We start from the raw sequence: 23,556 nt of genomic DNA on the forward strand, positions 1-23,556 counted from the left end.
CTTTTAAAACCCAAAACACGCTGCGCCAAAAATTGGTCCATCCCAAGGATCGGGTCCCCCGGCACAAACAGAGTAACATAGTGTACGCTGTTAAGTGCAGGAGGATTGCCAGGATTTATACATCGGGGAAACCAAACAACCTCTGGCGAAGCGGATGGCACAACACAGAAGAGCTGCCTCGTCAGGCCAGGACTCTGCAGTCTATTTACACCTACAGGCCAGTGGACACTCTTTCAATGATGAGGATGTAAACATCCTGGACAGGGAGGAACGCTGGTTTGAGCCGGAGTCAAGGAGGCTATTTACGTGAAAAGGGAAAGACCATCTCTGAATTGAGGAGGGGGCCTAAGGGTACATCTTTCACCATCTTACAATGCTGTGACTGCAGCCATTCTCCAACTCTCTGTGAATGGTACTCATGGCCATTGATCAGTGGGATTTGATCAGTGAGCTTTGATCAATGGTCATGAGAATTTGCATAATCATGATGAAGGAACTGACCTCACAGCCCATTGTTCCTTCAGTGGTGCTAGTTTCAGTAATTATGCAAATGTACTATTTATAAGGTTGGGGAAACCTGCAGTCAGCAGAGAAGACGTCACTTGGATGAGTGACGAAACATTTCTCCCACTGAAGACGCTACGTCCAGACGAACAGAATCAACTTTTGGACACAAATTCAATTACATTATTATAATAGAAACTAACATCCATGTTCAAAGCCATGGTGATAATGTTATAATATATCCCAAACTAAAGACTCCCTGCACATCAGACACTGGGTAACTGGGTTTTATTCATTAAGTTTTAGTTTCAAAACATTACCCACACTCTGAAGGACAAACAGACATGCTGGTGTTGTTTTTGAACAGAGTGAAAAAAATGTTTGATGTTAATAATTATTCAGAAACATTTTACAAGAGTTATGTGGTTTCTCTTGGAGAAACCACATAACTCTCTCTGTCAGTCTTGTAGTTTCATTTGAAGATAAAGAGTTTGAAAGTCTGCATGATGACACATCCACTCATATCTCAAATCTTAACTTCCCATTACATTAGCCCGACTACCTCAAATCATCTGATTGCCTTCTAAACAACTCATCTCAAGCAATTAACTTAATTACTTACAAAATACCAAAAGATGTGGTCAAAGCTCAGGATGTGTTTGATGATCACGTGGGCGGCCACTGTAAGGCCACAGAGCGTGCAGAGGTAATACTTCTCCTCCTCTGCTCCGACACAAATGCACTCGACGAGGTGCTGCATGCCTGTAAGATCACGATGACACGGATAGTTTAAACTCTGCCTCGCTGGTATGTCAAGGACGAAAAAAGGATTGCTGATCATGTTGTTGAAGTGATCCAATACAAGCATTCTTTTACTTGAGCAAATGAATGAATGAGTTTATTTAAAAACAAATATGGCTTTGTTATTTTGGCGGATGTTACTGACCAAGAAGCGGATGCTTCCTGTTGCTGTCTTTTTGGTAAGCCAGGATCGTCTTCCTCTCTGGCTTGAAAGCTAAGGAGGAAAATGATTAGATTGGAGTGATTAAACACTGACTGAAAGACATTAATAAAGAGCAAATGTGAACAGATATATATTTGGTAAATTGAGGTGTCACAACAAGATAAATGACAGAGCTTTGAGTCATAATATGAAAACATAAACCACGTAATGTGGCTGAAACATCATATGTGCGATACCACCAAGAGTGTCAGACTAGCCACAAAACAGACTTTGTGGTGAAGTTGCCATTTCTATTGAGAAAAACAACCTCTGAAAACAGCAGATGGTGGCAGTTTTGATGCCAATTAAGCAGATGTGAAAACACTGAATTCACAACTTGACTGATCAGTGAGAAATAAAATGTGCACAAACCTTGAATCAGCTTGAGAAGCTTCTCATTTTCACCTAGAGTGAGCATCACTGCAAAGAAGATTCAGATCATTTTCAGCAGCACAATCTAAATAAAACCGTCACACAAACACTACTTGGATAAATCTTATACCTTCTGAGTAGGTGCAGGTTATTAGCTTTTCCATAAGATGATCAGGTAAATGCAGCATCTGCAGAGAGAAAATGCAGAATATTACTGTAGAACTTGAGGAAAAGAGGAAATTGCTTTACTGCTACAATATATTAGATAGCATATTAATCAGCATTAATATTATCTCGTATAGCTTTAAGCTGGCCAGGTGACAGTTAATACCTGGACACCATAATAATCATTTAACACACTGACACCATATTAATCCTTATTACTGGTGCAGCATAACCACTTTCAGTATTATTATGTCTTTATACACACATGGCAGTCCTGTGCTCATAAGGAGTTGAAGCTTTCCCAGGTAATTAAAGGTCTCAAGCTTCACTCAGCGTGACTGTCTGGGTGACACATTGGTTAAGAAGCCGGGAGCTTAAGGGAGATTGCACACATGCTTACAAAACACATATATATATCACATATAACCTAGAACCAGATTTAAGCATAGGCCTGAATGTATTGAGCAAACATGTTGCACTGGAGCTTTCTTGACAACAGGTGACGCGGGGAGAGGACCAGCCCCTGGAGACTGCAGAGGCCCGGGTCCATTGCCTTTTTTGGAAGAAGATGCCAAAAAGAGGAACCTCTATGTTGCATTTTATGCTTAAAATACATGAATGTTCTGTACATGCAAATTATGTGCTTGTAAACGCTAGAAGGGGCGTCATAATACCCTGATGCTATAAAAGCAGTCTGAAGTATAATTTTGGTGAAGACCCTTGCTGACATGTGCAGTGACTGTCTTCCCGCGCGAGCACTTCAATAAAAGATCGCTTTGACCCAAATCTTCTGGACTGTCTTGCCTTTGTACTCTCCACCAATTCTGAACCCTTAACAAACTGAACTGTAGCTATAAAAAATAAAAACCCTTTTGTGATCAGCCTGCATTTCTCAAGATATTTTTGTATACCAGATAAAAACAAAGCGATCCACCTGATAGACAAACACACAATTTCCCTAAAAATATTTACTAGAAATCAGAAGGATTATGTGCTGGATATACAGAAACTGGACACTTTATTAGGTATATCTTGTTAGTATCAACTTGCCCCCTGCCACTGCAAATCTCTTGGACAAGTCTGTATAAAGCCTAGAGATGGTCATGTGGGAAAAACCCAGCAGATCAGCAGCTTTTAAAACACCTGAACTAGCCAGTTTGGCACCAGCAACCACACCATATGTTCTGTCACTTAAATCATCTTTCCTCCTCATTCAGATGCTCAGTTTGAACTTCAGCAGGTCATCTTAACCATGTCTACATGCATAAATGAACCGAGTTACTGCCATGTGATTGGCTGATGAAATGCTTGTGCTAACCAGTGGGTGAACGGGTGTACCTAACAAAGTGTCTCATGAGTGTAGCTCATGATACGTTTACTTCCACGCTTAAAATCGCCCAACTCTAATCTGGTACGTGAATCCTCCCACATTACTTCCACACGCACACACACACACCTGCAAGTCCATAGGCCCTTCTTCTTTTACTCTGTTTTTGAGTTCAGTCTCTTTCATTTGCTTGCTGGGGATCCAGGAGAAACTCATTGCATTGGGATCCATGCAATTCTTATCAAAAAGCAAACAAATTTAATTAATCTTACAAATAAACATTAAATTTTCCTGCTTTATATTTTATGTTGTTCAATACTCACAATGTAGTTGCTGTAATGGTCCATAGAAAAGAAGTGCCTTAAAACATCACTAGGTAAATGCTTCTCGGCACAGATGTGACACAAGTAAAACGAAGACCATGACTGTGGACTGAAACACAGAGTCAGCGCAGACAAGCCTGAAAGAAAGTCAAAGAAAGTCAATTAGGATTACTTCAAACATCAAACAAGCCGTTTTGTTTTAAACAGGCTGATCTAATACAATTCCACATTCATCTACATTTGGACTCCGTTACATCCAGCTGATAAATCCTGTGTCAGTGTATGTTTAAGTGTGTTGTTAAACAGTGTGCTATGGTCTAGAATACAGCCTATGTTTGTCCAGTAGCATAAAACTTAAAATTTAAGTTCCCAAACTCGCTTAAATGCTGCTACAGTAACGTGAAAGGCAAACAAGTGTAGAAATCAATGACGATTTACTTTTAATACTCATATAGGGGCTAAAAATGCTTCATCACAGACAGAAACAGACTAGATTAATCTATATTGTGCTGCACATATAAGCACACAAGTGTGTCTTGGTCATCAGCTGATTCTGCTAAGACGTCTCCCAACTAAAATCCTTCCCAGAGAACACTGCTATATCTGTCCCATGAATTAAAATACATTAATAAAAGGTGCCTTCAGTTCTTATGCAAGCTCGCAACACTTACACATATTTGCATGAACTTTCATACAAAAATCCTTCTAAAAATGGCAAACAAAACCCATATGGGGACCCAGTCATGGAATACACATTTTTCCCTAAAGGCCAACTGTTTCTGCTCACAAGCACAACCACATTACAAAGTATTGAAGACCAGAGATATGAAGCTTATGAGCAAACATTGAGCTACGGCTATTTTTTGGTAAACTACCAACATAAACTTTGATTCATTATTTAAAACTTTTCTTTACCTCCAAACCTGTAGAGCAGGGTAGGTGCACTATGAGAAAATGTACTCACCCACAATGGGATGTTTGAAGCAATTCTTTTTTTCTGGATCCGCAAAAATGATATGGGGTACACCTTTGGCTTTAAAAAGCAAAAACACATGTCAAAGAGAAAGAAGAACAGACTACCTTAAGCTTCCAATAAATAGGGGAGCCTTCTACACCCCGCTTTTTAAACCTTATTTAAAGAAAAAAAACTTCAGACAACCATCTCCTCAGGACCACCCTAAGCCTTTAGTTGCTAGTTCCAGTGCAAAAACTCTACGCATTGCACAGCAATAAATACAAAATAGAAACACTGAACACCAAAACGAAAGAAAAAAAACAAACTTACCAGCATTCTGAAACTTATCTGAAAAGAGGTAAACATTGAAATGAAAAACAGAGAAAAGATGAAAATGTATAATAGATCAGAGTTAACATGAACAACAGAATGACTGTCAAGTAAAAACTGAGCATTACCATTTGGGAAAAGGTTTTTCAGTTTCTGTGGGTAAAGAACACAGGAAACATGCACAGATGGTTTATTAATACTTAGGCAAATGTGGGGACTGCGTTAATACACTGTACCATAGTTAACTAATCTTCTCACTCAAATTAATTCTCCTTCTCCTCCTACCACATAACAGAGATAAATTAACGGGTGCATTTAGCCTTTGGCTGGTGTGAAGAATATATCATTAAGGAGTATTGCAGCAAAGGCCATATTAACCCAGCAGCTAATTAAATGTGTTAGATCATAGGGGATTACCAGAAGTGTTTTGCTTGTAACGGTAGTAAGTGTAGAAGATCACCAACAAAGGAATCACATCTAGCTGTCACTAACTGAACTGATGCATGTTATGTTATCTGCTTACACACAAAGCCTGACAAATAAAACTGTATCAGAGTGCTTTGAGATCTATGCGGAAGGTGGTAGTGTGTACATCTCCCATGCATGCTAAATAATTGTTGATTAACTGGACCTGCTCTGAGTATTGGTTGTTTGTTCTCAGCCCAACATCAAAAAATTCGGGACACTGGTTAGCACCTTTCTGTACTGGTTTGGTGTGTTTACATGCAACTTTGGGTAAACAACAACAACAACAAAAAACGGGAAAACAGCCCGAGACAACAGTCAATGCAAGGTTACCTTATATTCAGGGGTGCACATAAGTGGTCCGCAGGTGCGCATTCGCTGTCAAAATAAAAGACGCGCACCAGATAAGAAGGTGCAACGCACGTTTGCATACATAGGATTTTCTGGAGGAGGACAGACATTTGTTTAGAACTCTTAAAGATGTCGAAGAAGCAATTACTTTGGTGTTCCTCCACCTCCAAAGACATGTCAGAAGGAGTCCGAACCGCAAAAGAAGCGCGTATTCTCGGAAAAGTGGTTGCAGGAGGTGAGCTGGCTTCAAACAAGTGATGAACGCACAGAGATGTGGTGCAGAATATGCCGTGAAAATCCCACTCTAGCGGACAAAAACAGTGCCTTTTATATGTACGCAAACAAGCATTGCAACTTCTTATGTGGTGCGCATCTTTTATTTTGACAGCGAATGCGCAACTGTGGACCACTTATGTGCACCCCTGCTTACAGATAAAGCTGTTTTTTTTCCCATTACTGAAGAAAGAATGTCATGCCAAAAAAAATAAATAGATTTGAAAAAAAAAAAAAAAATGTATATTAAGTCTAATGCCCACCTGGTGATGTACATCTGATAATATGTGCCTCTTGTAATAGCCCAGCCTTCTAAATGTGTCGAGGCAGAGCTGTGGGGGGGGGAAGAAAGAAAAAAAAAAAAAGATGCATTAGTCACAAAGGTTTTTGCTGCACAGCTGAGAGTTTGGCACATGTTATGGAAATTTAGTGCTTTACACTGTTGCCAGGCAGAAAGCCAGTCATTTTAAAGAGTCTTTTACAGAGACAGGAAGCAAGATACTGCCTTAATTGTGAAGATCCTGCAAGCCAGAACTCAAGGGATTAAACACAGGTGCGGGACAAAGAAAGCTGCATCTTAGTATATAACAAAATTATCTTCTACACAGGTTATTTAGGATTTAACAAACATAAGGCCCATGACCAAAGCCATATCAGCACACATTCAAAGTTCTCTCGGTTCTCTCTTTTCCCCCAATGTGCAATCTAGGTTCAGTATAATGATTTAAAATGATATTGCCACTTAAAATTGTAGCCATGCCACTGTGGAGCAATGTCTGCTACCCTTACACCCTGAACCATGCAGGCAATTTAAAATGAAAAAAGACCCATGGAAACTGCTATGTAGACTCTCTAAACGACAAACTGATTCATCCATTAAGATGTGTATTTAAATGCCATGATACATTTTTGATCAGCAGTTTATTCACTTTTTACAGAGGTAGTGTCGAGATGACACCAGTGTCAGAGTTTCATCCCTGATACTGCTGGATAAACGGAAATCTACTCAGGAAGGAGATCACACAGAGTTTTCACTCGCGAGACGGATGTAGTTGCCTCCAACCCACTTCAACTTCCTTCCCTCTGCAAGCTGCTTTTATTGTTTACACTCATGAACATTCATAACAATTGCTGCCATGTTAGCTAAGGCAGATTACTATGAATAGTAACAAAACATGGAGTGAGTGCAGCCCTCCCACGGTGTTCGTCGTTATCTTATCACGCCAGGTGGTTTTCTTCATCGAGTGCAGTTTCCTCTTGTTCCCTTTATGAAGGTTGTGCATGTGCTCACATGCGTGGGTTACATAGGGAGCAAGCCAAGCCATTTTAGCTTTTTAAATGGCAACCTATAAGATATTAACTCTAACAACCAGTCTCTCCGATCCTTTTGTCTTGGTAGAGATCACGCAGAGACGTTTCCAGGTTTCATACAGTCCTTTTATTTCCCATTTTCCTTACAAATGCATCTCGAGATCAGCATACTGCATCCTATGCAGTCCTATTCTAAAGGCTGATCTGAAGTATTGCTGCACAGCAGTTACATTAATGGTCTAATGTCTCCAACCCTCCGGGAGTGGACACTACCCACAATGGAAAAGTACTGGTAAAGTGATTACACAACACACATTAGAGTTATATGACTGTGCTATGGCAAAACACTGAAATTTGCTACGTTGCCATGAACATGCCCTTCACATATTCAATCTGGGAGTTTCTCTTTTTATCCTAGTTAGAGTTTATATTCATCCTCAGACCAAAGTGAGCCAAATGTTGTAAAACCAGAATCCTAAGCTCCTTTTCCATTAGTACCTACTTGGATCGACTCACCATTAGTTCCCTTTCAGTCGATTCATTTGGTACAACATAAGTATGGGATATCACGCCCTCGCGTGTCCTGACTGAAGAAACCTTTATTCGTAAACACTACTGTCGGCATCGAAGCAGCAATGATAAGGAGATAACGGCGCTATTGCAGAAAAGAGCAATATGAGGTGTCCCCGAGTCGTCCCATCCTCGACCTGCAAGTCCTGAACAAGTATCTACAAACGTACAAGTTCAAGATGCTAACACTCAGACAGCTCTTGAATGCAGTCAGCCCAAGAGATTGGGCGATCTAACAGATGCTTATTTTCAAGTGGCTATGCACAGGTAGTTTCTGAGGTTTGCATTTGAGGGTGTAGCCTACAAAGACCTGGTGGTAAATGGACTGGTTCTTTTCTACTCTGAGCACTCGAGGCACTTTACACAACTCGTTCATTCACCCAATCACACAAGCACTTTTCTATGTTTTTAGTGCTGTCTAACTAACATTCATACACACATTCACACTCCGATGCATGCATCGGAGAGCAACCTGGGGTTAGGATATTTGAGATGCAGACTGGAGCAGACTAGGATCACCAACCTTCCGGTTAGTAGGTCACCTGTTCTACCACCTTAGCTACAGCCACCGTTCAGCTTGTCACTCGCTCCTTTGCAAAATGTGCAGAGGCAGTGCTAACGCCCCTCAAAGAGAGAGCCATCCGCATCTTAGCCTACCTAGACGACTGGGCTTTCATAGCTTGCTCCAGAGAGCAGGCGGAGACACAGCTGTCACTGGTTTTGTCACACATTCAGACACTGGGGTTCTCTGTTAACTTTCAAAAGAGCTCAGCAGATTTCTTTCCTCGGTTTGGAAATATGCTCGCTTCCCAGCCACGCGCGTTTGTCGGAGCACAGACTGGCTGCATTTCCTCGCTCAGTTTCAGCTGTGTTTCCAGACAATATTACGTTTGTTGGGCATGATGGCGTCTATGATCACCGTAGTGCCACTTGGACTGTTAAAGATGCGAGCGTTTCAATGCTGGACTCTCTCTCACTGCCTATGTGCATCGCGTCACCTCTGTGGGAGGCTGATGGTAACCGCGTCTTGCATGCTAGCTCTCAGTCCCTGGAGGGAGCCCGGGCTGCTGCATCAGGGCTCTTGGATCGGGAGGGTGTTATTTCGCAAGGTGGTGTCCACAGATGCTTCCCTAAAGGGGTGGGGAGCGCTGTGCAAGGGTGCATCAGTGAGAGGGATTTGGTCTGCAGCCCAGCACGAGCTGCACATCAACAGCTTAGAGCTGTTAGCAGTGTTCTTAGCTCTCAAACATTTCCATCCAGTCCTGGAGGGCCAGCATGTCTTAGTCAGGACGGACAATTCAACAGTGGTCTCTTACATAAACAGGCAGGGAGGAACACGTTCCCTTCCCCTGTTGAAGCTGTCTCACTCTCTGCTGTTATGGTGCAGTGTTCATTTTCTGTGTCTAAGAACCACTCATGTTCCAGGCCACCAGAACCTGGGGCCATACCTTCACTCCAGGGGGGGTCCTCTGGTGAGGGAATGGAGGTTACACCCTTTGATAATGGCTCAGATTTAGGATCTATTTGGCAAGTCAATCTTTTCGCCTCCAGGGTAAATACTTACTGCCCCCTGTTCTTCTCCATAATCGACCACGATGCACCCTTGGGCATGGACGCGCTAGCGCACCAATGGCCAGACGTGCTCCGGTATGCATTTCCCCCAGTGGAAATGATATCTCCAGTTCTAGAGAGAGTGTGGCGGCAGTCTCCCTCTCTGATTCTAGTGGCCCCTTTGGTGGCCCACAAGGTCGTGGTATGCAGAGATAATCCACCTGCTAGCAGCGAGTCCTTGGCAGCTTTCTTGCTGCAGGGACCTCCTCTCTCAGGCGGGAGAAGTGGTTCATCCGCACCCAGATCTGTGGCGCCTTCATGCTTACCTGCTGAGAGGTCAAACTTGATTGCTAAGGATTTGCCACCTAGTGTGATAGCGACAAGTCCGAGCCTCATCCACTAGAGGCTTGTACACTTACAAATGGCGAGCCTTCAAGCAATGGTGCCAGGACTGCCACACTCTCCCATTTCAGTGCTCTATTTTGGATGTTTTTGACATTCCTCCAGGAGCTGCTGGACAAGGGCCTTTTGTTTTCAACAATTAAGGTTTATTTAGCAGCTATATCTGGTTGTCATATCGGCTTTGATGGGGTGACACCAGGTGCACATCCCCTCGCCATACCGAAAGGGGTTTGCTGGCTCAGACCCGTGCTTAGGTCCAGTGTCCCTGCTTGGGACTTATCTTTGGTGCTTGAGGCCCCTTTCCCAAGATCATGCCGGCATCTTATAGCTCAATGGAGTTTGGGTTTCTGAGCTTTTGTTCCCCTCTCTTTGCATCTGAAGAGCAGAGGAGGATGATTCTCTTTGTTCAGTGCGTGTCATTTTTTTCTTAGGTGCACCAGCACAAAAGGTAGGTGCACCCAAATTTTTCAACCACATCGCTTAACACTGCAGCTTTATATGTTCACTTTTCTTTCTTTTTTTTGCTGTACATACAGACAATATTGATTTGTAAATGATTAACCAAAAATCTTGTCAACACAAAGTTTTATTTGGAGCACATTTCTACAAGAAAGATAAGTTACCATATTTTTTGGACCATAAGGCGCACCGGATTATAAAGGCACATGAAGCGAAACCAAACGGTTAGATAAGTCAAATTTTACTCAACTCATTCTTTTTACTTCCTCCACTTCTGTACCATTGATTCATTAATGGTGAATTCTCTCGCAGCTGCTCTATTCCCATGTTCTACTGCGTGACTGATAGAGTTTGAAATCCGCTTCGTAAGTATGTCTCTTAACAGGTGCCATTTTGAGATCCTTACACACACACACACACACACACACACACACACACACACACACACACACTCTACGGAAATACTATGTTGAAGTACAGTACTCCGCGAGGCTCCTGACTACGGGAGCTGTAATGCTCCAACAGTCCATTAAGCGGTGCGGCTTCGTAGCCACCAAAAAGTGCTTTGGTGGCTATCTGACGGACAAAAACCCAGTTCCACATCACTGAACCTGCACGTTTTTAAAAAACAATTCTGGTTCAGTTTCATTCAAAGATCCGCTTTTGCCCTGCTCATTCTCTGTCGCCGCTATGCTTTTTCCGCCATGTGCGTACAAAAACAAAGGCACTGCGCACGTGCGTTTTACCCATATTCTATCGCGATATTTCATTTTCTTATCATTGCCTAACATTATACCGGTCTTCCAATGAACTGTATAATATGGCCCAGCCCTAGTACCAGGAACTTCGTTTTCCCTCTTTTTAAAATACCTTCTCAGTTGGGGCTCCAAGCAATCCGAAAATAACGTCAGACTGCATGTCATCGATTGGCTTGTCAGTGGCAATCACATGATGAATTATGATACCATCTCCTTCACGAAAATCAAAACCACCATTTTTGAAGTGCAGCAACAACGGAAACGGCTACACAAAATACAACACCGTGGTCCCCAAGTCTAAGAAAAAGCCATAAACCAAACACCTGCTATACCATTGCCTTGACGTCCTCCTTTGTTGTGGCATTTGTGTGTGAGGTCGAGCATTAATATAAATCTTACTTTATCTGCATCGTTGTGATTTTGCCTGCAACATGGTGAGCAGTGATGAAGCCCAGAGTGGGTATGCATATCATTGTGACAGATGCACCTCTCTGAAGGTTTTGCAATTTATGACTTTGCCCATATTAGGAGAGCTAAATTTGCGTACATATATTTGGCTGTGCTACGCCTAGACATATTTAGAAGTTGTTTGTGCAGATCAAAGTGGAGATTGACTTCCCCCCCCCCTTTGTTTGTCTCTGTACCCAGAGTGCAGAAAAAAAGAGAAGCATGCCCAAAAGTCTGGGGCCAGCCTGTGAGTTGTGAGTCAAGTCTAAACCATAGCCTCGCCCCAGTTTTGACCAATTACACAGAAGCACAATTGCTTATATTAAAATATATTATCTTGTGTAACGCCAAATTAGGGTCATTCTTTTTCAGGAAATTGGCTACAGCTAACTGCTTGCAGACTGTAACCTTGTCACAGACAATTTCATTTATACCACTGATAAGGCACATGAGGCTGCCGCAGTATTCTCCTGAACAGTGTTGGGAAGGTTACTTTTAAAATGTATTCCACTACAGATTACAGAATACATGCCCCAAAATGTATTTTGTAACGTATTCCGTTATGTTACTCAGAGTAACGTATTCTGAATACTTTGAATTACTTGATATATTATGCTTTTTACAACTACATGAATGTACTATTGCTGTGCAATTTATTACTATTACTGAAGGTTATTAGCCATACCAATACCAACTAGATTTTAAAATCTTAATATAAAATGAGTAACAGTAGGATGGACATTAGGTAAGGCTGCACTTTTTGCAGCGACCTCATATAGAAAACTATTCCGCGCGTATATAAAAGATATACATATAGGAAAACACGAACACAGTGTACTAGTCTGCGCTAGATTCTGAAGCTGCATGTTTCAACACTCTCCAACCAAAATTGACCGAACCAGCAGCAAAAGAAGATCCAAACTATGCTTCATATAAACATTGTCATGAATTACTTAAATGACTTCCAACAAGAAAGCCTCATTTCTGGTGTTCAATACTGAAGGAATTTAAACTTTTTAAAATTATGAAAATTTACAAAATGCTTAGCTATGTCTCTAATAAAACCTCTTTAACTTTGCTCTGCTTCACTTCATCAGGTAATGTTCATATTTTGATCCATGTTTTTGTTCTATTGCAGAATATTTTTAAGGTTATCTGGCATAAAAAGCCAGGCCAGGAAAATCTCCATGTTTTTCTGCGTTTTATCCTCAGTTACTTTGACACAAAGGTATCTGCTGTGATGCTCACACCTTTGATAAAGTCTCACAAGTCTCAGCTTTCTTTTTTAAAGATATAAAAATATGGATATGTACTGATAAGTTATCAGAATTATAATATTTCTGACAGTCTGAGGCAAAAATTCCCCGGTTCAACTGGAATCAAATCATGGATCGAATTGAATCGGGACCTTGTGAGTCGGAATCAAATCGATTCTGGAAATCAGTGGCGATAACCAACCCTAATCCCTACTATGCAAGTTTATTCCCTACTATACTTGCAGCTTGGCTTATGGACTTTATGTACGCCTCTTACTACCATCCTCCACCTCATCCTCTATGGAAAATATATTATGTAGCAGTATTTCAGCAAGTGTCATAGTAATCCAGAAGCTAATAAATGTGCAAATCATAGGGCATTAAAATAAGTGGTCTGCTTGTACATGCCTGCATATGGTGAAGTTAGAACAGAATGCATGTCAGCATGTGCCACATAATATGATCATAATGTGACCATGGGGCCTCACAATGAGGAACAGGAAACCGCTGGGGGTGAAAGAGCGTTGAAACCGTCAGTGAGGTATAAACACCAATACCATAAAAGGGGTTGCAGCTAACTCTCACTGATGCATGATAATATACTCTGCTTACACATACAGGGCGTGTACAGCCCTTTAAATAGTGAAGCTTGTGTATTTCTTTATTGAGATCTACCGGACTGCACTCTGGGTGGTATCGTGTACATCTCCCACATATGTGCTTAATAAAAGATTGTTATTGATTGAACGTGATCGACTCTTGCTTGTTTGTTCTCAGCCCAACATCAAAGAATCGGGACACCTCCTAAACCCAGCCTGGTGGCCCCTCTCTCCAATCCTGTTCCTGATTCAATCTACCAAGTTAAGTTGCCATGTGTCTTTTAAATCTATCATCATCCAGGTCAATTGCTATGTCTTCTGGACCAAAGTTGGCAGTTTCTTTCTGGCTCTTGTGCCTATTCTGGGTGAAGAATACTATAAAGTCAAGAGAAAAATGGTCTTCCTGTGCCAGCTGAAGTGTCTGCCGGTTCACTTTCCTGAAATTTGTCCTGTGCTAGCTGAGGTCTTTCTGCTCCTGAATTTGTTGGACATGGTAGTCTGTAGGTGCTACGCAGACTTGCGTCCACATGTCCCCGTCTTTGGTACTTTATGATGTAGGTCTTCTCTTCAGCAGGGGCAAAACTAAAGAACCCTGTATTGGGTTGAAACAAATCCCCCCCCCCCAAAAAAAAAAAAATCCAAATACGGCCTTCTCAAGCCTTCTCTTCTTGTGCATTTCTTTGATCACTGTTGGTTTTTCCACTTCTTCGTTTTTATGGTAAACTCTTCTATGGTTCCTCTTCTTTTTCAATCAATATTTAAACATAGCATTACCACCATAAGGCAACTCACTGTTTGCTTTTTAGATGATTCCAGTTCATAGCTTCAGCTTCCATAATGCTTCACTCAAAGGAGAGACTGAGGATGCAAATATCCAGCTCCGATGAGCTGAAGTATCCCTTGTGTAAGGTCACATCTATAGATATCAACTGTACAGATGCACATTCGTGAGCAGATATTCCCCTGTTCAAGGGATGATCTGATATCGTCGTGTTGGTGTTGTTCCCAGATCATCATGAAAATGTTGTTCCAGGTTTGTTAAAAGAAAATTGTACATAGTGTGATCAGCTACATGAAATGTGCTCTTTTTATGGATCACTAAGTAAACCACATGTCTACGTGACTTTGTACCTAATAACTTTTGTGATGATAAACTTATTTACCAATTAGCAGCTTCCTCTTTTCTGGAACATACAGATTTAGAAAAGGGGAACCTCAGCTCTGAGTTCTTAGAATAACTTTGTTATCTTTGTACACACATAAGCTGCTTGTCACTTGCAATGTTGATCCTGGAACAACATTTAGTATGATGATCTGGGAACAACACCAACACGACGATATCAGATTGTGCGTTCTCAAGGCTGTTCCTGATTCTGCAGATATCTCCAGCTCCTTATTCAGAGATGACTTATATCTTACCTGTTCTTTCAGAAATGGCTTTTTCCTAAATTAAAATCCTATCTGCTTAGTGATCTGACAGCTCTCCTGCCAGACAGTTTTTCCCTTTAATACCAAGCCTACAAAGAGTCAACTGCAGCCTAAAGAACCTCTGTTCCACTGCTGCACCTTGCCACCTTCTCAACCACATGATGGTTAACATGCCTCCTGCAGGGCCCTTGAAAAGTTTCCACCTTTGGCCTTTCTTCGGGGCGATCGTCAGTTGCTGAGTCTGTCTGATTTGCCCTAGAGCTCCCAGCTGACAATTTCCTATTCCTTAACCTAGAGCTGTCCATCTAAGGCAGCTGTTCCCAAACTTCTTTTGCTAGGCCCTCCTTTGTTTTTACAATAAAATCTTCGCCCCCCACTACCACAAACACATCCTCCATCCACACACACTCAGATTCCATTGCAGTTATTTCACATCTGAAAGCAAAAAAACCCCCAAAAGATGCCATTGTGCAAAATTGCTTTAAAAACAAACAACTGTGGGATACTGTTTGTTCGTGATTTGGACAGCCCAACACGTGCTCCCGATGCAGGGGAAACAAATCCTGTCGGGGAAACCTACCATGGCACCACTGTTGTGCAGGTGAAGCCAAAGGCAAGATATGCTTAATCTTATTTTCTAGTCTTTGGCTTGGAAAGAAGTTGGTTTGGAAGCATATTTGGCAATGCTTCATTCTGTTTTTGCATTTGTGTGGGAGCCCCGGCAAAAACTTGTCCATTATGCTAACAGTGTCCAAGCATTTTTTTTTTCCTCAATTCATACTGCACCCCACCTGCAATGGCTCTGCCCCCCCCTTTGGGAACCACGGATCTAAGGTTTTGACTTCCTGTGTTCTCAATCTTTTAATATGTTCATCCAGATCCTTGATATCTAACCAATAGGTCAACCATCTGGTTATCCAGCACTCCTGTCCTCATGCCACCTGGCCATCTTTGTGATACATTTAACTCATATCCACTCTAATTCCCATATCATCTGTCCCTTCTATTGCTATCAGCTAACAGACAATTATTAATCACACAGGCACAGTATGTGTTTCGTTGTAATATAGTAGTTCTTGTAGCCATTAGTAGTAGCTCTGATGGGTTAGATCTTGATAAATCTGTCTTTAGCACAGTTGTTACTTACTCTACAGCAAGATCTATTACAAAATAAAACTACTTCAAACTCCAGTCTTAGCCACATGGTTTGGAATTTCCCTAGTCGAAACCATGTGCTTCTCTTCTCCCTGCATCTTCCCCATCGCTCAAACCCCCCTTCCCACCCCATCGGTGTCATATAAATCTGCATTCCTGGGACCCGAGGCGCGATAAGTCCTAAAACAGCGACTCCTTTTGGTTTCTCTTCTAAGGGGTCTTCTAAAGGACTGAAACAATTGCCAGTATCTTTAAAAGAAAGATAACTACTTAGAAGGTGAAGAGCAGTTGCTGTAAGGATCAGAGGGTGACAGCTTGAGGGTATTGGTGTCCTGTGCCCCGAGTCAGGTCAGAGCAGCTTTGCTGAGAGTGAAGGAAGCTGTGTGAACACGAAGAATCAAATTTTTCATGGTGCTGCCATTCACCCACTGTCATCTTTCAGTCCATCATGGTGGGTGGATAGCAGAACAGCAGGTTTTTCCCCAGGTGGCACAAACAAAGCAGTTTCAGAAACTCCAGGATGGAAACAATAAAAGCAGATCGATTACTTTACACGGAACAATTTGAAAAAGAAAATCAAAACAAAAAAAAAAAAAGGAGAAGTAAAATAAATATAAAAAGAAAATTAAAAAAAAAAAAAAGTAATAAAATAGGAGGACACTGAGCCACTTGCACTCACTGGCCACTTTTTTAGCCAGACCTTGCTAGTATTAGGCTGGACACCCTTTTGCCTTCAGAGCTTCCTTAAATTGTCATACCATAGATTCAATAAGGTACTGGAAAAATTCCTAAGAGATTTTGGTCCACATTGACATGACAGCATCACACAGGTACTGCAGACTCATCGGCTGCACATCGAGGATGGGAATCTCCAATCCCGCTACATCGAAAATAAGCTCTGTTTGATTGAGACTGTGGGCCAATTTGAGTACAGGGAACTCATTGTCATGTTCAAGAAATCAGCTTGAGATGATTTCAGCTTCGTGACACAGTGCGTTATCCTGCTGGAAGCAGCCGTCAGAACACAGGTGCACATGGACAGCAGCAATACTCAGGTAGGCTGTGGTGGTTAAATCATGCCAAGTTGGTACTAATAAGTCCAAAGTATGCCAAGAAAATGTCCCCACCCCATTACATCACCAGCAGCAGGCTGAGCTGTGGCAACATAGTCAAGAGTCATGAGACTAGGCAATGAGTTCACAATCTTCTATTGTCCAATTTTGATGAGCTGACAGGAGTGGCACCCGATGTGGTCTTCTGCTTCTGCAACCCACCTGCTTCAAGGTTCAAAATGTTATATATTCAGAGATGCTCTTCTCAAAACCTGGGTTATAACAACTGGCTATTTGAGCCACTGTAACATTCTGGAGCATTGTAACGCTCGGTGTGAACTTCAGCAAATCATCTTGACCATGCCTGCATACCGCACAGCACTGACTTGTCATGAGATTGGCTAAATAAGATAGTTGCACTAACAACATTACAGTTTGGTACGGAAGCTACTCTGCCAGAAGCCATAAATCACTACAGAGGGTGGTGAAAGCAGCAGACCACATCACTGGCATGAGGCTTCCTACCACTAAGGACATTTATCTTCAACGATGCCTCAGAAAAGCACACAGCATCATCAGGGACCACAGCCACCCAGCACGTCAGCTGTTCTCCTTGTTACCATCTGGCAGCTGTTACAGGAGTCTGTATGCTCGGACAACAACACTCAAAAATAGTTTTTACCATCAAGCCATTCAACACCTCAACTACAACACTTTAACACGCACACACTTCACAGGATGCACACAGAAGCGGTCCTACAGTTTCACAAGCACATACTACACTCTGCACTGGCCACTCCATTTTTATTAGTAATTAAATAAAAATAAAAACCCTTACTCCGTGCAACACTGTACTAACTGCCACTCTAAAATCTTGTACTGCTCAGTTTGTACTGCTGCTCACTCCTGCCACCACCCCCCCGGGTCCAATATCCTATTTGCGGATTGACTTTTCTTCTGCTCGTCAAACACATTTCATTGCAATGTTGACCCTGTGCTAACTGTGGCAGATAAAAAATAAATAAATAAAACTGAACATGACTGTCTGGAACAGAAAACGCATTGTGTAGTACTATTAGATGTACTTGTATGACCTGTGTGTGTAAATGATTCAAAGTGGTCCTCGGACACTTCGATTTTTTATTCTAGCAGCTGCAGCGCCCCTAGTGTTTGAGAGTCGCCTAAAGATTTAATATACACATTTAATTCAACGGCACATGGAAAGCTGTTACAAGGGCCACAAGTATAACAATATGATTGAAAAAAAAACAAAAAACAAAAACAGGGCACCCTTTGAGGCTAACAGAACATATCAATTGTTCTTGCAGCCATACTTTAAAAAAAGTATCCTTGAATCTATTTTTGCTGTTGGTGGCCATCAAAGACAGACAATGACTTCACACCATTAAAAAAAAAAAAAAAAAGCCTTAGACAGTTCAACTATCTGCACACACGGAGCTCCAGGGCTCTAATAGATATTGGTCAGCAGGCGGTGAGTTCATACACGTTTTTCTCAGAAAATAACCTGCTCCGGAGCAAATTACCTTCTAACGTTTAAATCTGAGTGCAAAACACTTCTTTAGGCTACGTCTACTCTAAGTTTCATTTTCGTCAAAAAACGCTCCGCGTCCACACTATCGTTTTCCAACATTTCCGAAGAGTTGTTCATCCACACTGAAACGACTGAAAACGCTTACGTTCCTGTACTGCGCATGCGTGAAATGTAAGATGATTCGATCTGCGTCATTTCTGTCTGCCGTTTATTTCCAATGCTTTGAAACATCGTGGCATAATGTCGAGGAAAAGCACAGAGCTTTTTTTAAATGAGAGGTGGAGTTGTTGCTGCGAGTAACACAAGAGTACAAAGTTGCAAAAGCGAGGGAGAATCGAAGAATAGCCATCTGGAAAAAGTACAAACTGATGTTAATCTTTAATAGGGCTGCCAAAATTGAAGCAAATGAAACAATTGCTGTACAATGCCGTCCACCATCTTAGTTGAATTGGTCACATGACTGCATCATAATTAAAAATGCGTCATCGCTTTCAAAAGCCTTTGTTTTTTCAGTCCACACTGCGATGAAAAAAAACAAAACAAAACAGTGTTTTCAAATTTATCCACTTTGGAGAGCGTTTTCAAAAAGCTCTGTTTTCATTAACCAAAAACACCATCTCAGTGCGGACGGAAGGCCAAAACCGAGAGAAAGAGATGTGTTTTCAAACAAAAACGTATTAGTGTTGACATGGCCTTAATCTAGCCTCCAAGTGTCCAGACCTGCGTCAGCCACTCATTTGTAGTTCAGGTAGTATTTGTATTCAAGTGGATTATTTATACTTCACTGCTGTTGCTACAAAAAAGAAACAGGTGTGTTGGATACACATCTGTACCATGAACTAGTGATGGGTCGGTTGTGAACGAAGCGGCTCTTAGGGACGGCTCTTTGAAGTGAACGACAGGAGCCGGCTCCTTGTTGGGAGTAGTGGGAGGTGTTCTCCCTCTTTCTCTCACCCTCTCTCTCGCCGCATGTGAGCCTTGTGTTACGCTGAGCAGAGGGGGGGGGTAGGGTGCAAAAAACCTTGTGTTTGTGCTGAGCAAAGGGGGAAGGGGCTGAGGGAAGAAGAGGAGGTTACACTTGCAGCAGCAGTTACACATGAACAGAGCAGGAAGGTGAGAGAGAAAGTGAGCAGGGGACAACAACAAGAGACAAAATCAACACAGTCATCTCTACCCTGGCAGTTAAAATGCACCGGTTGACCCTCTGAGCCAAGAGGAATGGGAGGTACTACAGGAGAACTGTCCAGTTCCGCAGAATGGAATATAACACCGTTTTCTCTGAAACCACCACTCTTGATCCAAGATTCAAGAAGCTGGTCTTTTAACAGAGCGGTGGATGAAGCTCTTAAGAGAATAACTGCAGCAGAAAGATCCAGCCAACCAACTCCACTGCCAGGGGACCAAGATTGAGAAGAGCCAGAAGAGGGTGAACAAAAGGAGCAACAAGCATCTGCTGTTTGGAGGTTCTTTGAGCAAGTAGAGACACTATCAGAAGGAATCCCTCACCAGATGTAGTACTGGAAGTGAGATACTACATTGACGAGCCCCTTTGCCAGAGAAGTGCAGACCCACTGAGCTGGTAGGAGACCAAGGCTTCAATTTATCCACGTCTTACATTGTGGCAACATCAGTCCCCTCTGAGAGAATCTGATCTGGTTTCTTCCTGATAGAAGAAACCGGATCAGCTCCTCAAAGCTGAGGCACTTGGTATTTCTAAATGCCAAACTTTACCTAAATTAAAGAGCTGGGTGTTCATTTTTACTTTTTATTTATTTAATAAACGTATATAATTTTTTTTTTTTTTTAAACACATCTTTTTACATTACTAATTCATCTTGTGCATAATTTTATATTGTTGTTGATAATAAATTAATTAAAGCAACAAAACAACCTGAAGAGCCACTCTGGAGTCGAAAGTGCTAGCTCTTTTTAGTGAATCGAGCCAATAAAGCCGGTTCTCTAAAAAGAGCCTGAATTCCCTCATCACTACTAGAAACCTAGGACAGCCGCGAGAGAAGCCTGGTCACGACGCTCGTTACCGCCGCGATACCCTGATATTGATACACGAATCAATGCACCCACCTGGCATTTAAAGCTGCACTCCATGCTCAGTTTACTGGCGCTGTAAACCAACTAAAAACTCTTCTCTCCAGGCAGGAAATGTTAAAAAAAAAAAACCACACAAAAAGGAAAAAATAAGTCGTCGCATAAGGGATCAGCAGGCAGCTCCAATCCAAACACCAGTACACAGAGCGAAGTGTTTCGCTCTAACCTGGGCTCTCAGCTGGCGGGAGATCGCTTTTTAAAGCAGCAGCGGTCTGACTCCTCCCTCCTCTGACGCTCAGTTCGTACCACCAGGAAGTTGTGTGTAAAAGGCGGGCATGGAGAGAGAGTGTTGTTGTCGTTCTACCGCTTTTTGTCGGAGAATTTGTTAGTACTCAAGGAAAATAAAGTATTTTAAATAATGTGTCGCTCCTGTACTGAAACGAAGAAGGTGACGCACTGTGAAACGCACCACAGTTCCGTCTCACAGTGTTGTTTTATGCAGGTGACATAAACGAGGAAAATATCCGTTCACTAAAAGGTAGAATATGAAAAGAAGGTTGGAAAGCTGTGGGGGTATTTTTGCAGTGTCGCGATCCTCTCTCGATTGCTCCCGATTCTTTTAATTCTGGCACACTTTACTGCAGTACAAAATCCCTTTATTACCAATGCGCATTGGGAGATCAAACACAGTGCAGAGACTCGTGCAGATGTGAGGATTCGTTCCTCAGCTGCTACTTTGTATACTTTCTGGCTCAGTCTTAAAGACCTCACTCTTCCCAAAACACGTCAATCACGTTTCCTCCTGAATGGCTAATCATGAACATAAAACGTCTTGATGCATGCTCAATCATCCAGGTAAGTAAATCCCCAACACTCTGTGAATGGTACTCACGGCCATTGATCAGTGAGCTTTGATCAGTGATTGTTGATCAATGGTCATGAGAATTTGCATATTAATGATCAAGGAACTGACCTCCCAGCCCATTGTTCATTCAGTGGTACTAGTTTCAGTCATTATGAAAATGTACTATTTATAAGGAAATCTGCAGTCAGCTGAGACTGAAGAAGTCATTTGGATGAGTGACGAAACGTTTCTCCCACTGAAAACGTTATGTCCAGATAAACAGAATCAACTTTTTGGCATAAACATAAAATAATAGCAATCTTACAAAAACAACCTCCTATGCCTGCTGCAAATGTCATGACACCCTGATCTGAAACCACCCGCTCCCTATCTTTCTTGTTATGCAGAAACTGCCATGTACCCCCTCCTCCTAACCTCACAGACAAACTCCCATCCTGTCACATCTCTACTCTTAAGCACGCATCCTTATGTGCTGTCGCAAAATCAATCAAAATGCAGAGCAGTGAAACAAACCACGGAGGCCCCAGAAGACTGCAATCAAACGGTGAGTTTATTACACACAGGAGAAGAGATATCAGCATATATCTCCCAACAAAAATACACTGGACGCTGATTTTATAGCATTTGGGGATCACGCCCCCGCGTACGTCAATTACAGATTAAAAATACATTGTTTGCAGTCAATGGTACATCTTGTACATCTTTAATGGCTATAAACAGACATAAAACTTCTCTTTTCTATAACACCTTCCATACAAGGCAATACATTTCAAGCTTCAGGGTCTCTAAGGGCTAATTATTGACCCTCGTCATCAGTCACCAAGTAGACTAAAATGCAACAGGTTACAAAAGAAGCAGAATACATTTGGGCCTTCGCTCAGGCCTATTACTAGATTTATGTGTATTGTAAGCATGCATGCAGTCAGCCTTCTATGTTCTCATCTTCCCTCAGTATATATCACCTGGACAGTCGCACCAGTGAAGCTTAAGACCCTTTTGGATGGAACATCAACTCCAAATAAGCACAAATATGCAAAGTGTATAGAATGATCATAACTAAACCTGTAAATAGAAAAGGTCAATGTGATGACAAACATCTTCAATACAATATGAACCCTGTAAGAAATATTACTAATAGAATAATGCTGTAAAATATGTTATTAATGCAATTATAATAATGCAGGTTATATGGCAGCAATAAAAGAATTTCTGTATCTCCACAGTGCCTATTATTCTACTCTATGTGAGAACAAAGTAATGGTGCTCGATCTAATACTTTATCTGACTCCTACATGCTTCCCTTTACATTGTTTGTTTGTGTGTGTGTGTGTGTGTGTGTGTGTGTGTGTGTGTGTGAATCTCCACATAAACAAAATGAAGAGTAAGTTGTCATGAGAGTGAGTCATGCTGAGAGTCACTGCTCACCTAATGCGGAGTTTTTAATGGTCGAATGCAGACCGTATTATCTCCCCAGAGAACTCACTTCTATCATACTCACTGCAGTGTATATCCCCCCTGATGCTAATGCTAGGTTGGCCATGAAAGAACTTTCTGCAGCCATTAACAAACACCAGAATAAACACCCCGAGGCTGCTTTTATTGTTGCTGGCGACTTCAACCACACCAACTTAAAGACAGTCCTCCCCAGATTCCACCAACATGTCTCCTGCCACACCAGAGGAGACAAGACTTTAGACCATGTTTATTCCAACTTGGCTGGAGCCTACAAAGCAACACCCCTCTCCCACATTGGACAATCGGACCATCTCTCCCTGTTCCTCACACCTAGGTATTCACCACTCATCCAACGTGTGAAACCTGCTGTGAGGACAATTAAAGTGTGGCCAGAGGGGACAGACGCAGTGCTCCAGGACAGATTTAAAAACACAGACTGGAATATGTTCACCCACACAGACCTGGACCAGTACGCCTCATCTGTACTGGATTACATCTCCAAAACCACAGACAGTGTCACCACCCAGAAACGGATCATCATGTACCCCAACCAGAAGCCTTGGATGAACCGGGATGTTCGTC

At 42.0% G+C, this 23,556-nt stretch overlaps 1 protein-coding gene and 1 long non-coding RNA gene across 6 annotated transcripts in view; one reads left to right on the plus strand and one right to left on the minus strand.

Moving 5' to 3' along the window:
- LOC102078555 (uncharacterized) overlaps positions 1-20,903 on the minus strand; it is a 48,312-nt gene extending 27,409 nt beyond the window's left edge. For 3 of the 5 annotated variants that reach the window (XR_002058042.2, XR_002058041.2, XM_019350885.2), the window contains exons 1-11: positions 20,691-20,903; positions 6,332-6,400; positions 5,108-5,132; positions 4,980-4,997; positions 4,659-4,727; positions 3,695-3,831; positions 3,501-3,608; positions 2,010-2,067; positions 1,880-1,927; positions 1,451-1,519; positions 1,127-1,266 (exon numbers count right to left, since the gene is read on the minus strand). Coding sequence is in view for 3 of the 5 variants with exons in the window: in XM_019350885.2 (XP_019206430.1) it covers positions 1,127-1,266; positions 1,451-1,519; positions 1,880-1,927; positions 2,010-2,067; positions 3,501-3,608; positions 3,695-3,831; positions 4,659-4,727; positions 4,980-4,997; positions 5,108-5,132; positions 6,332-6,400; positions 20,691-20,714 (765 nt within the window). In the remaining 2 variants the exon portion in view is untranslated. The remainder of the gene's footprint in view (positions 1-1,126; positions 1,267-1,450; positions 1,520-1,879; positions 1,928-2,009; positions 2,068-3,500; positions 3,609-3,694; positions 3,832-4,658; positions 4,728-4,979; positions 4,998-5,107; positions 5,133-6,331; positions 6,401-20,690) is intronic. The other 2 variants (XM_019350883.2, XM_019350882.2) reach the window with 1 other exon arrangement.
- Positions 16,652-23,107, plus strand: LOC109196627 (uncharacterized). Its single transcript, XR_002058043.2, has 3 exons — positions 16,652-20,187; positions 21,906-22,063; positions 22,472-23,107. It is a non-coding gene; the product is annotated as an uncharacterized LOC109196627 (long non-coding RNA).
- Positions 23,108-23,556: the final 449 nt, after the last annotated feature.

This window comes from Oreochromis niloticus, linkage group LG22 (genome assembly GCF_001858045.2).
Source record: "Oreochromis niloticus isolate F11D_XX linkage group LG22, O_niloticus_UMD_NMBU, whole genome shotgun sequence".
NCBI lineage: Eukaryota > Metazoa > Chordata > Actinopteri > Cichliformes > Cichlidae > Oreochromis > Oreochromis niloticus.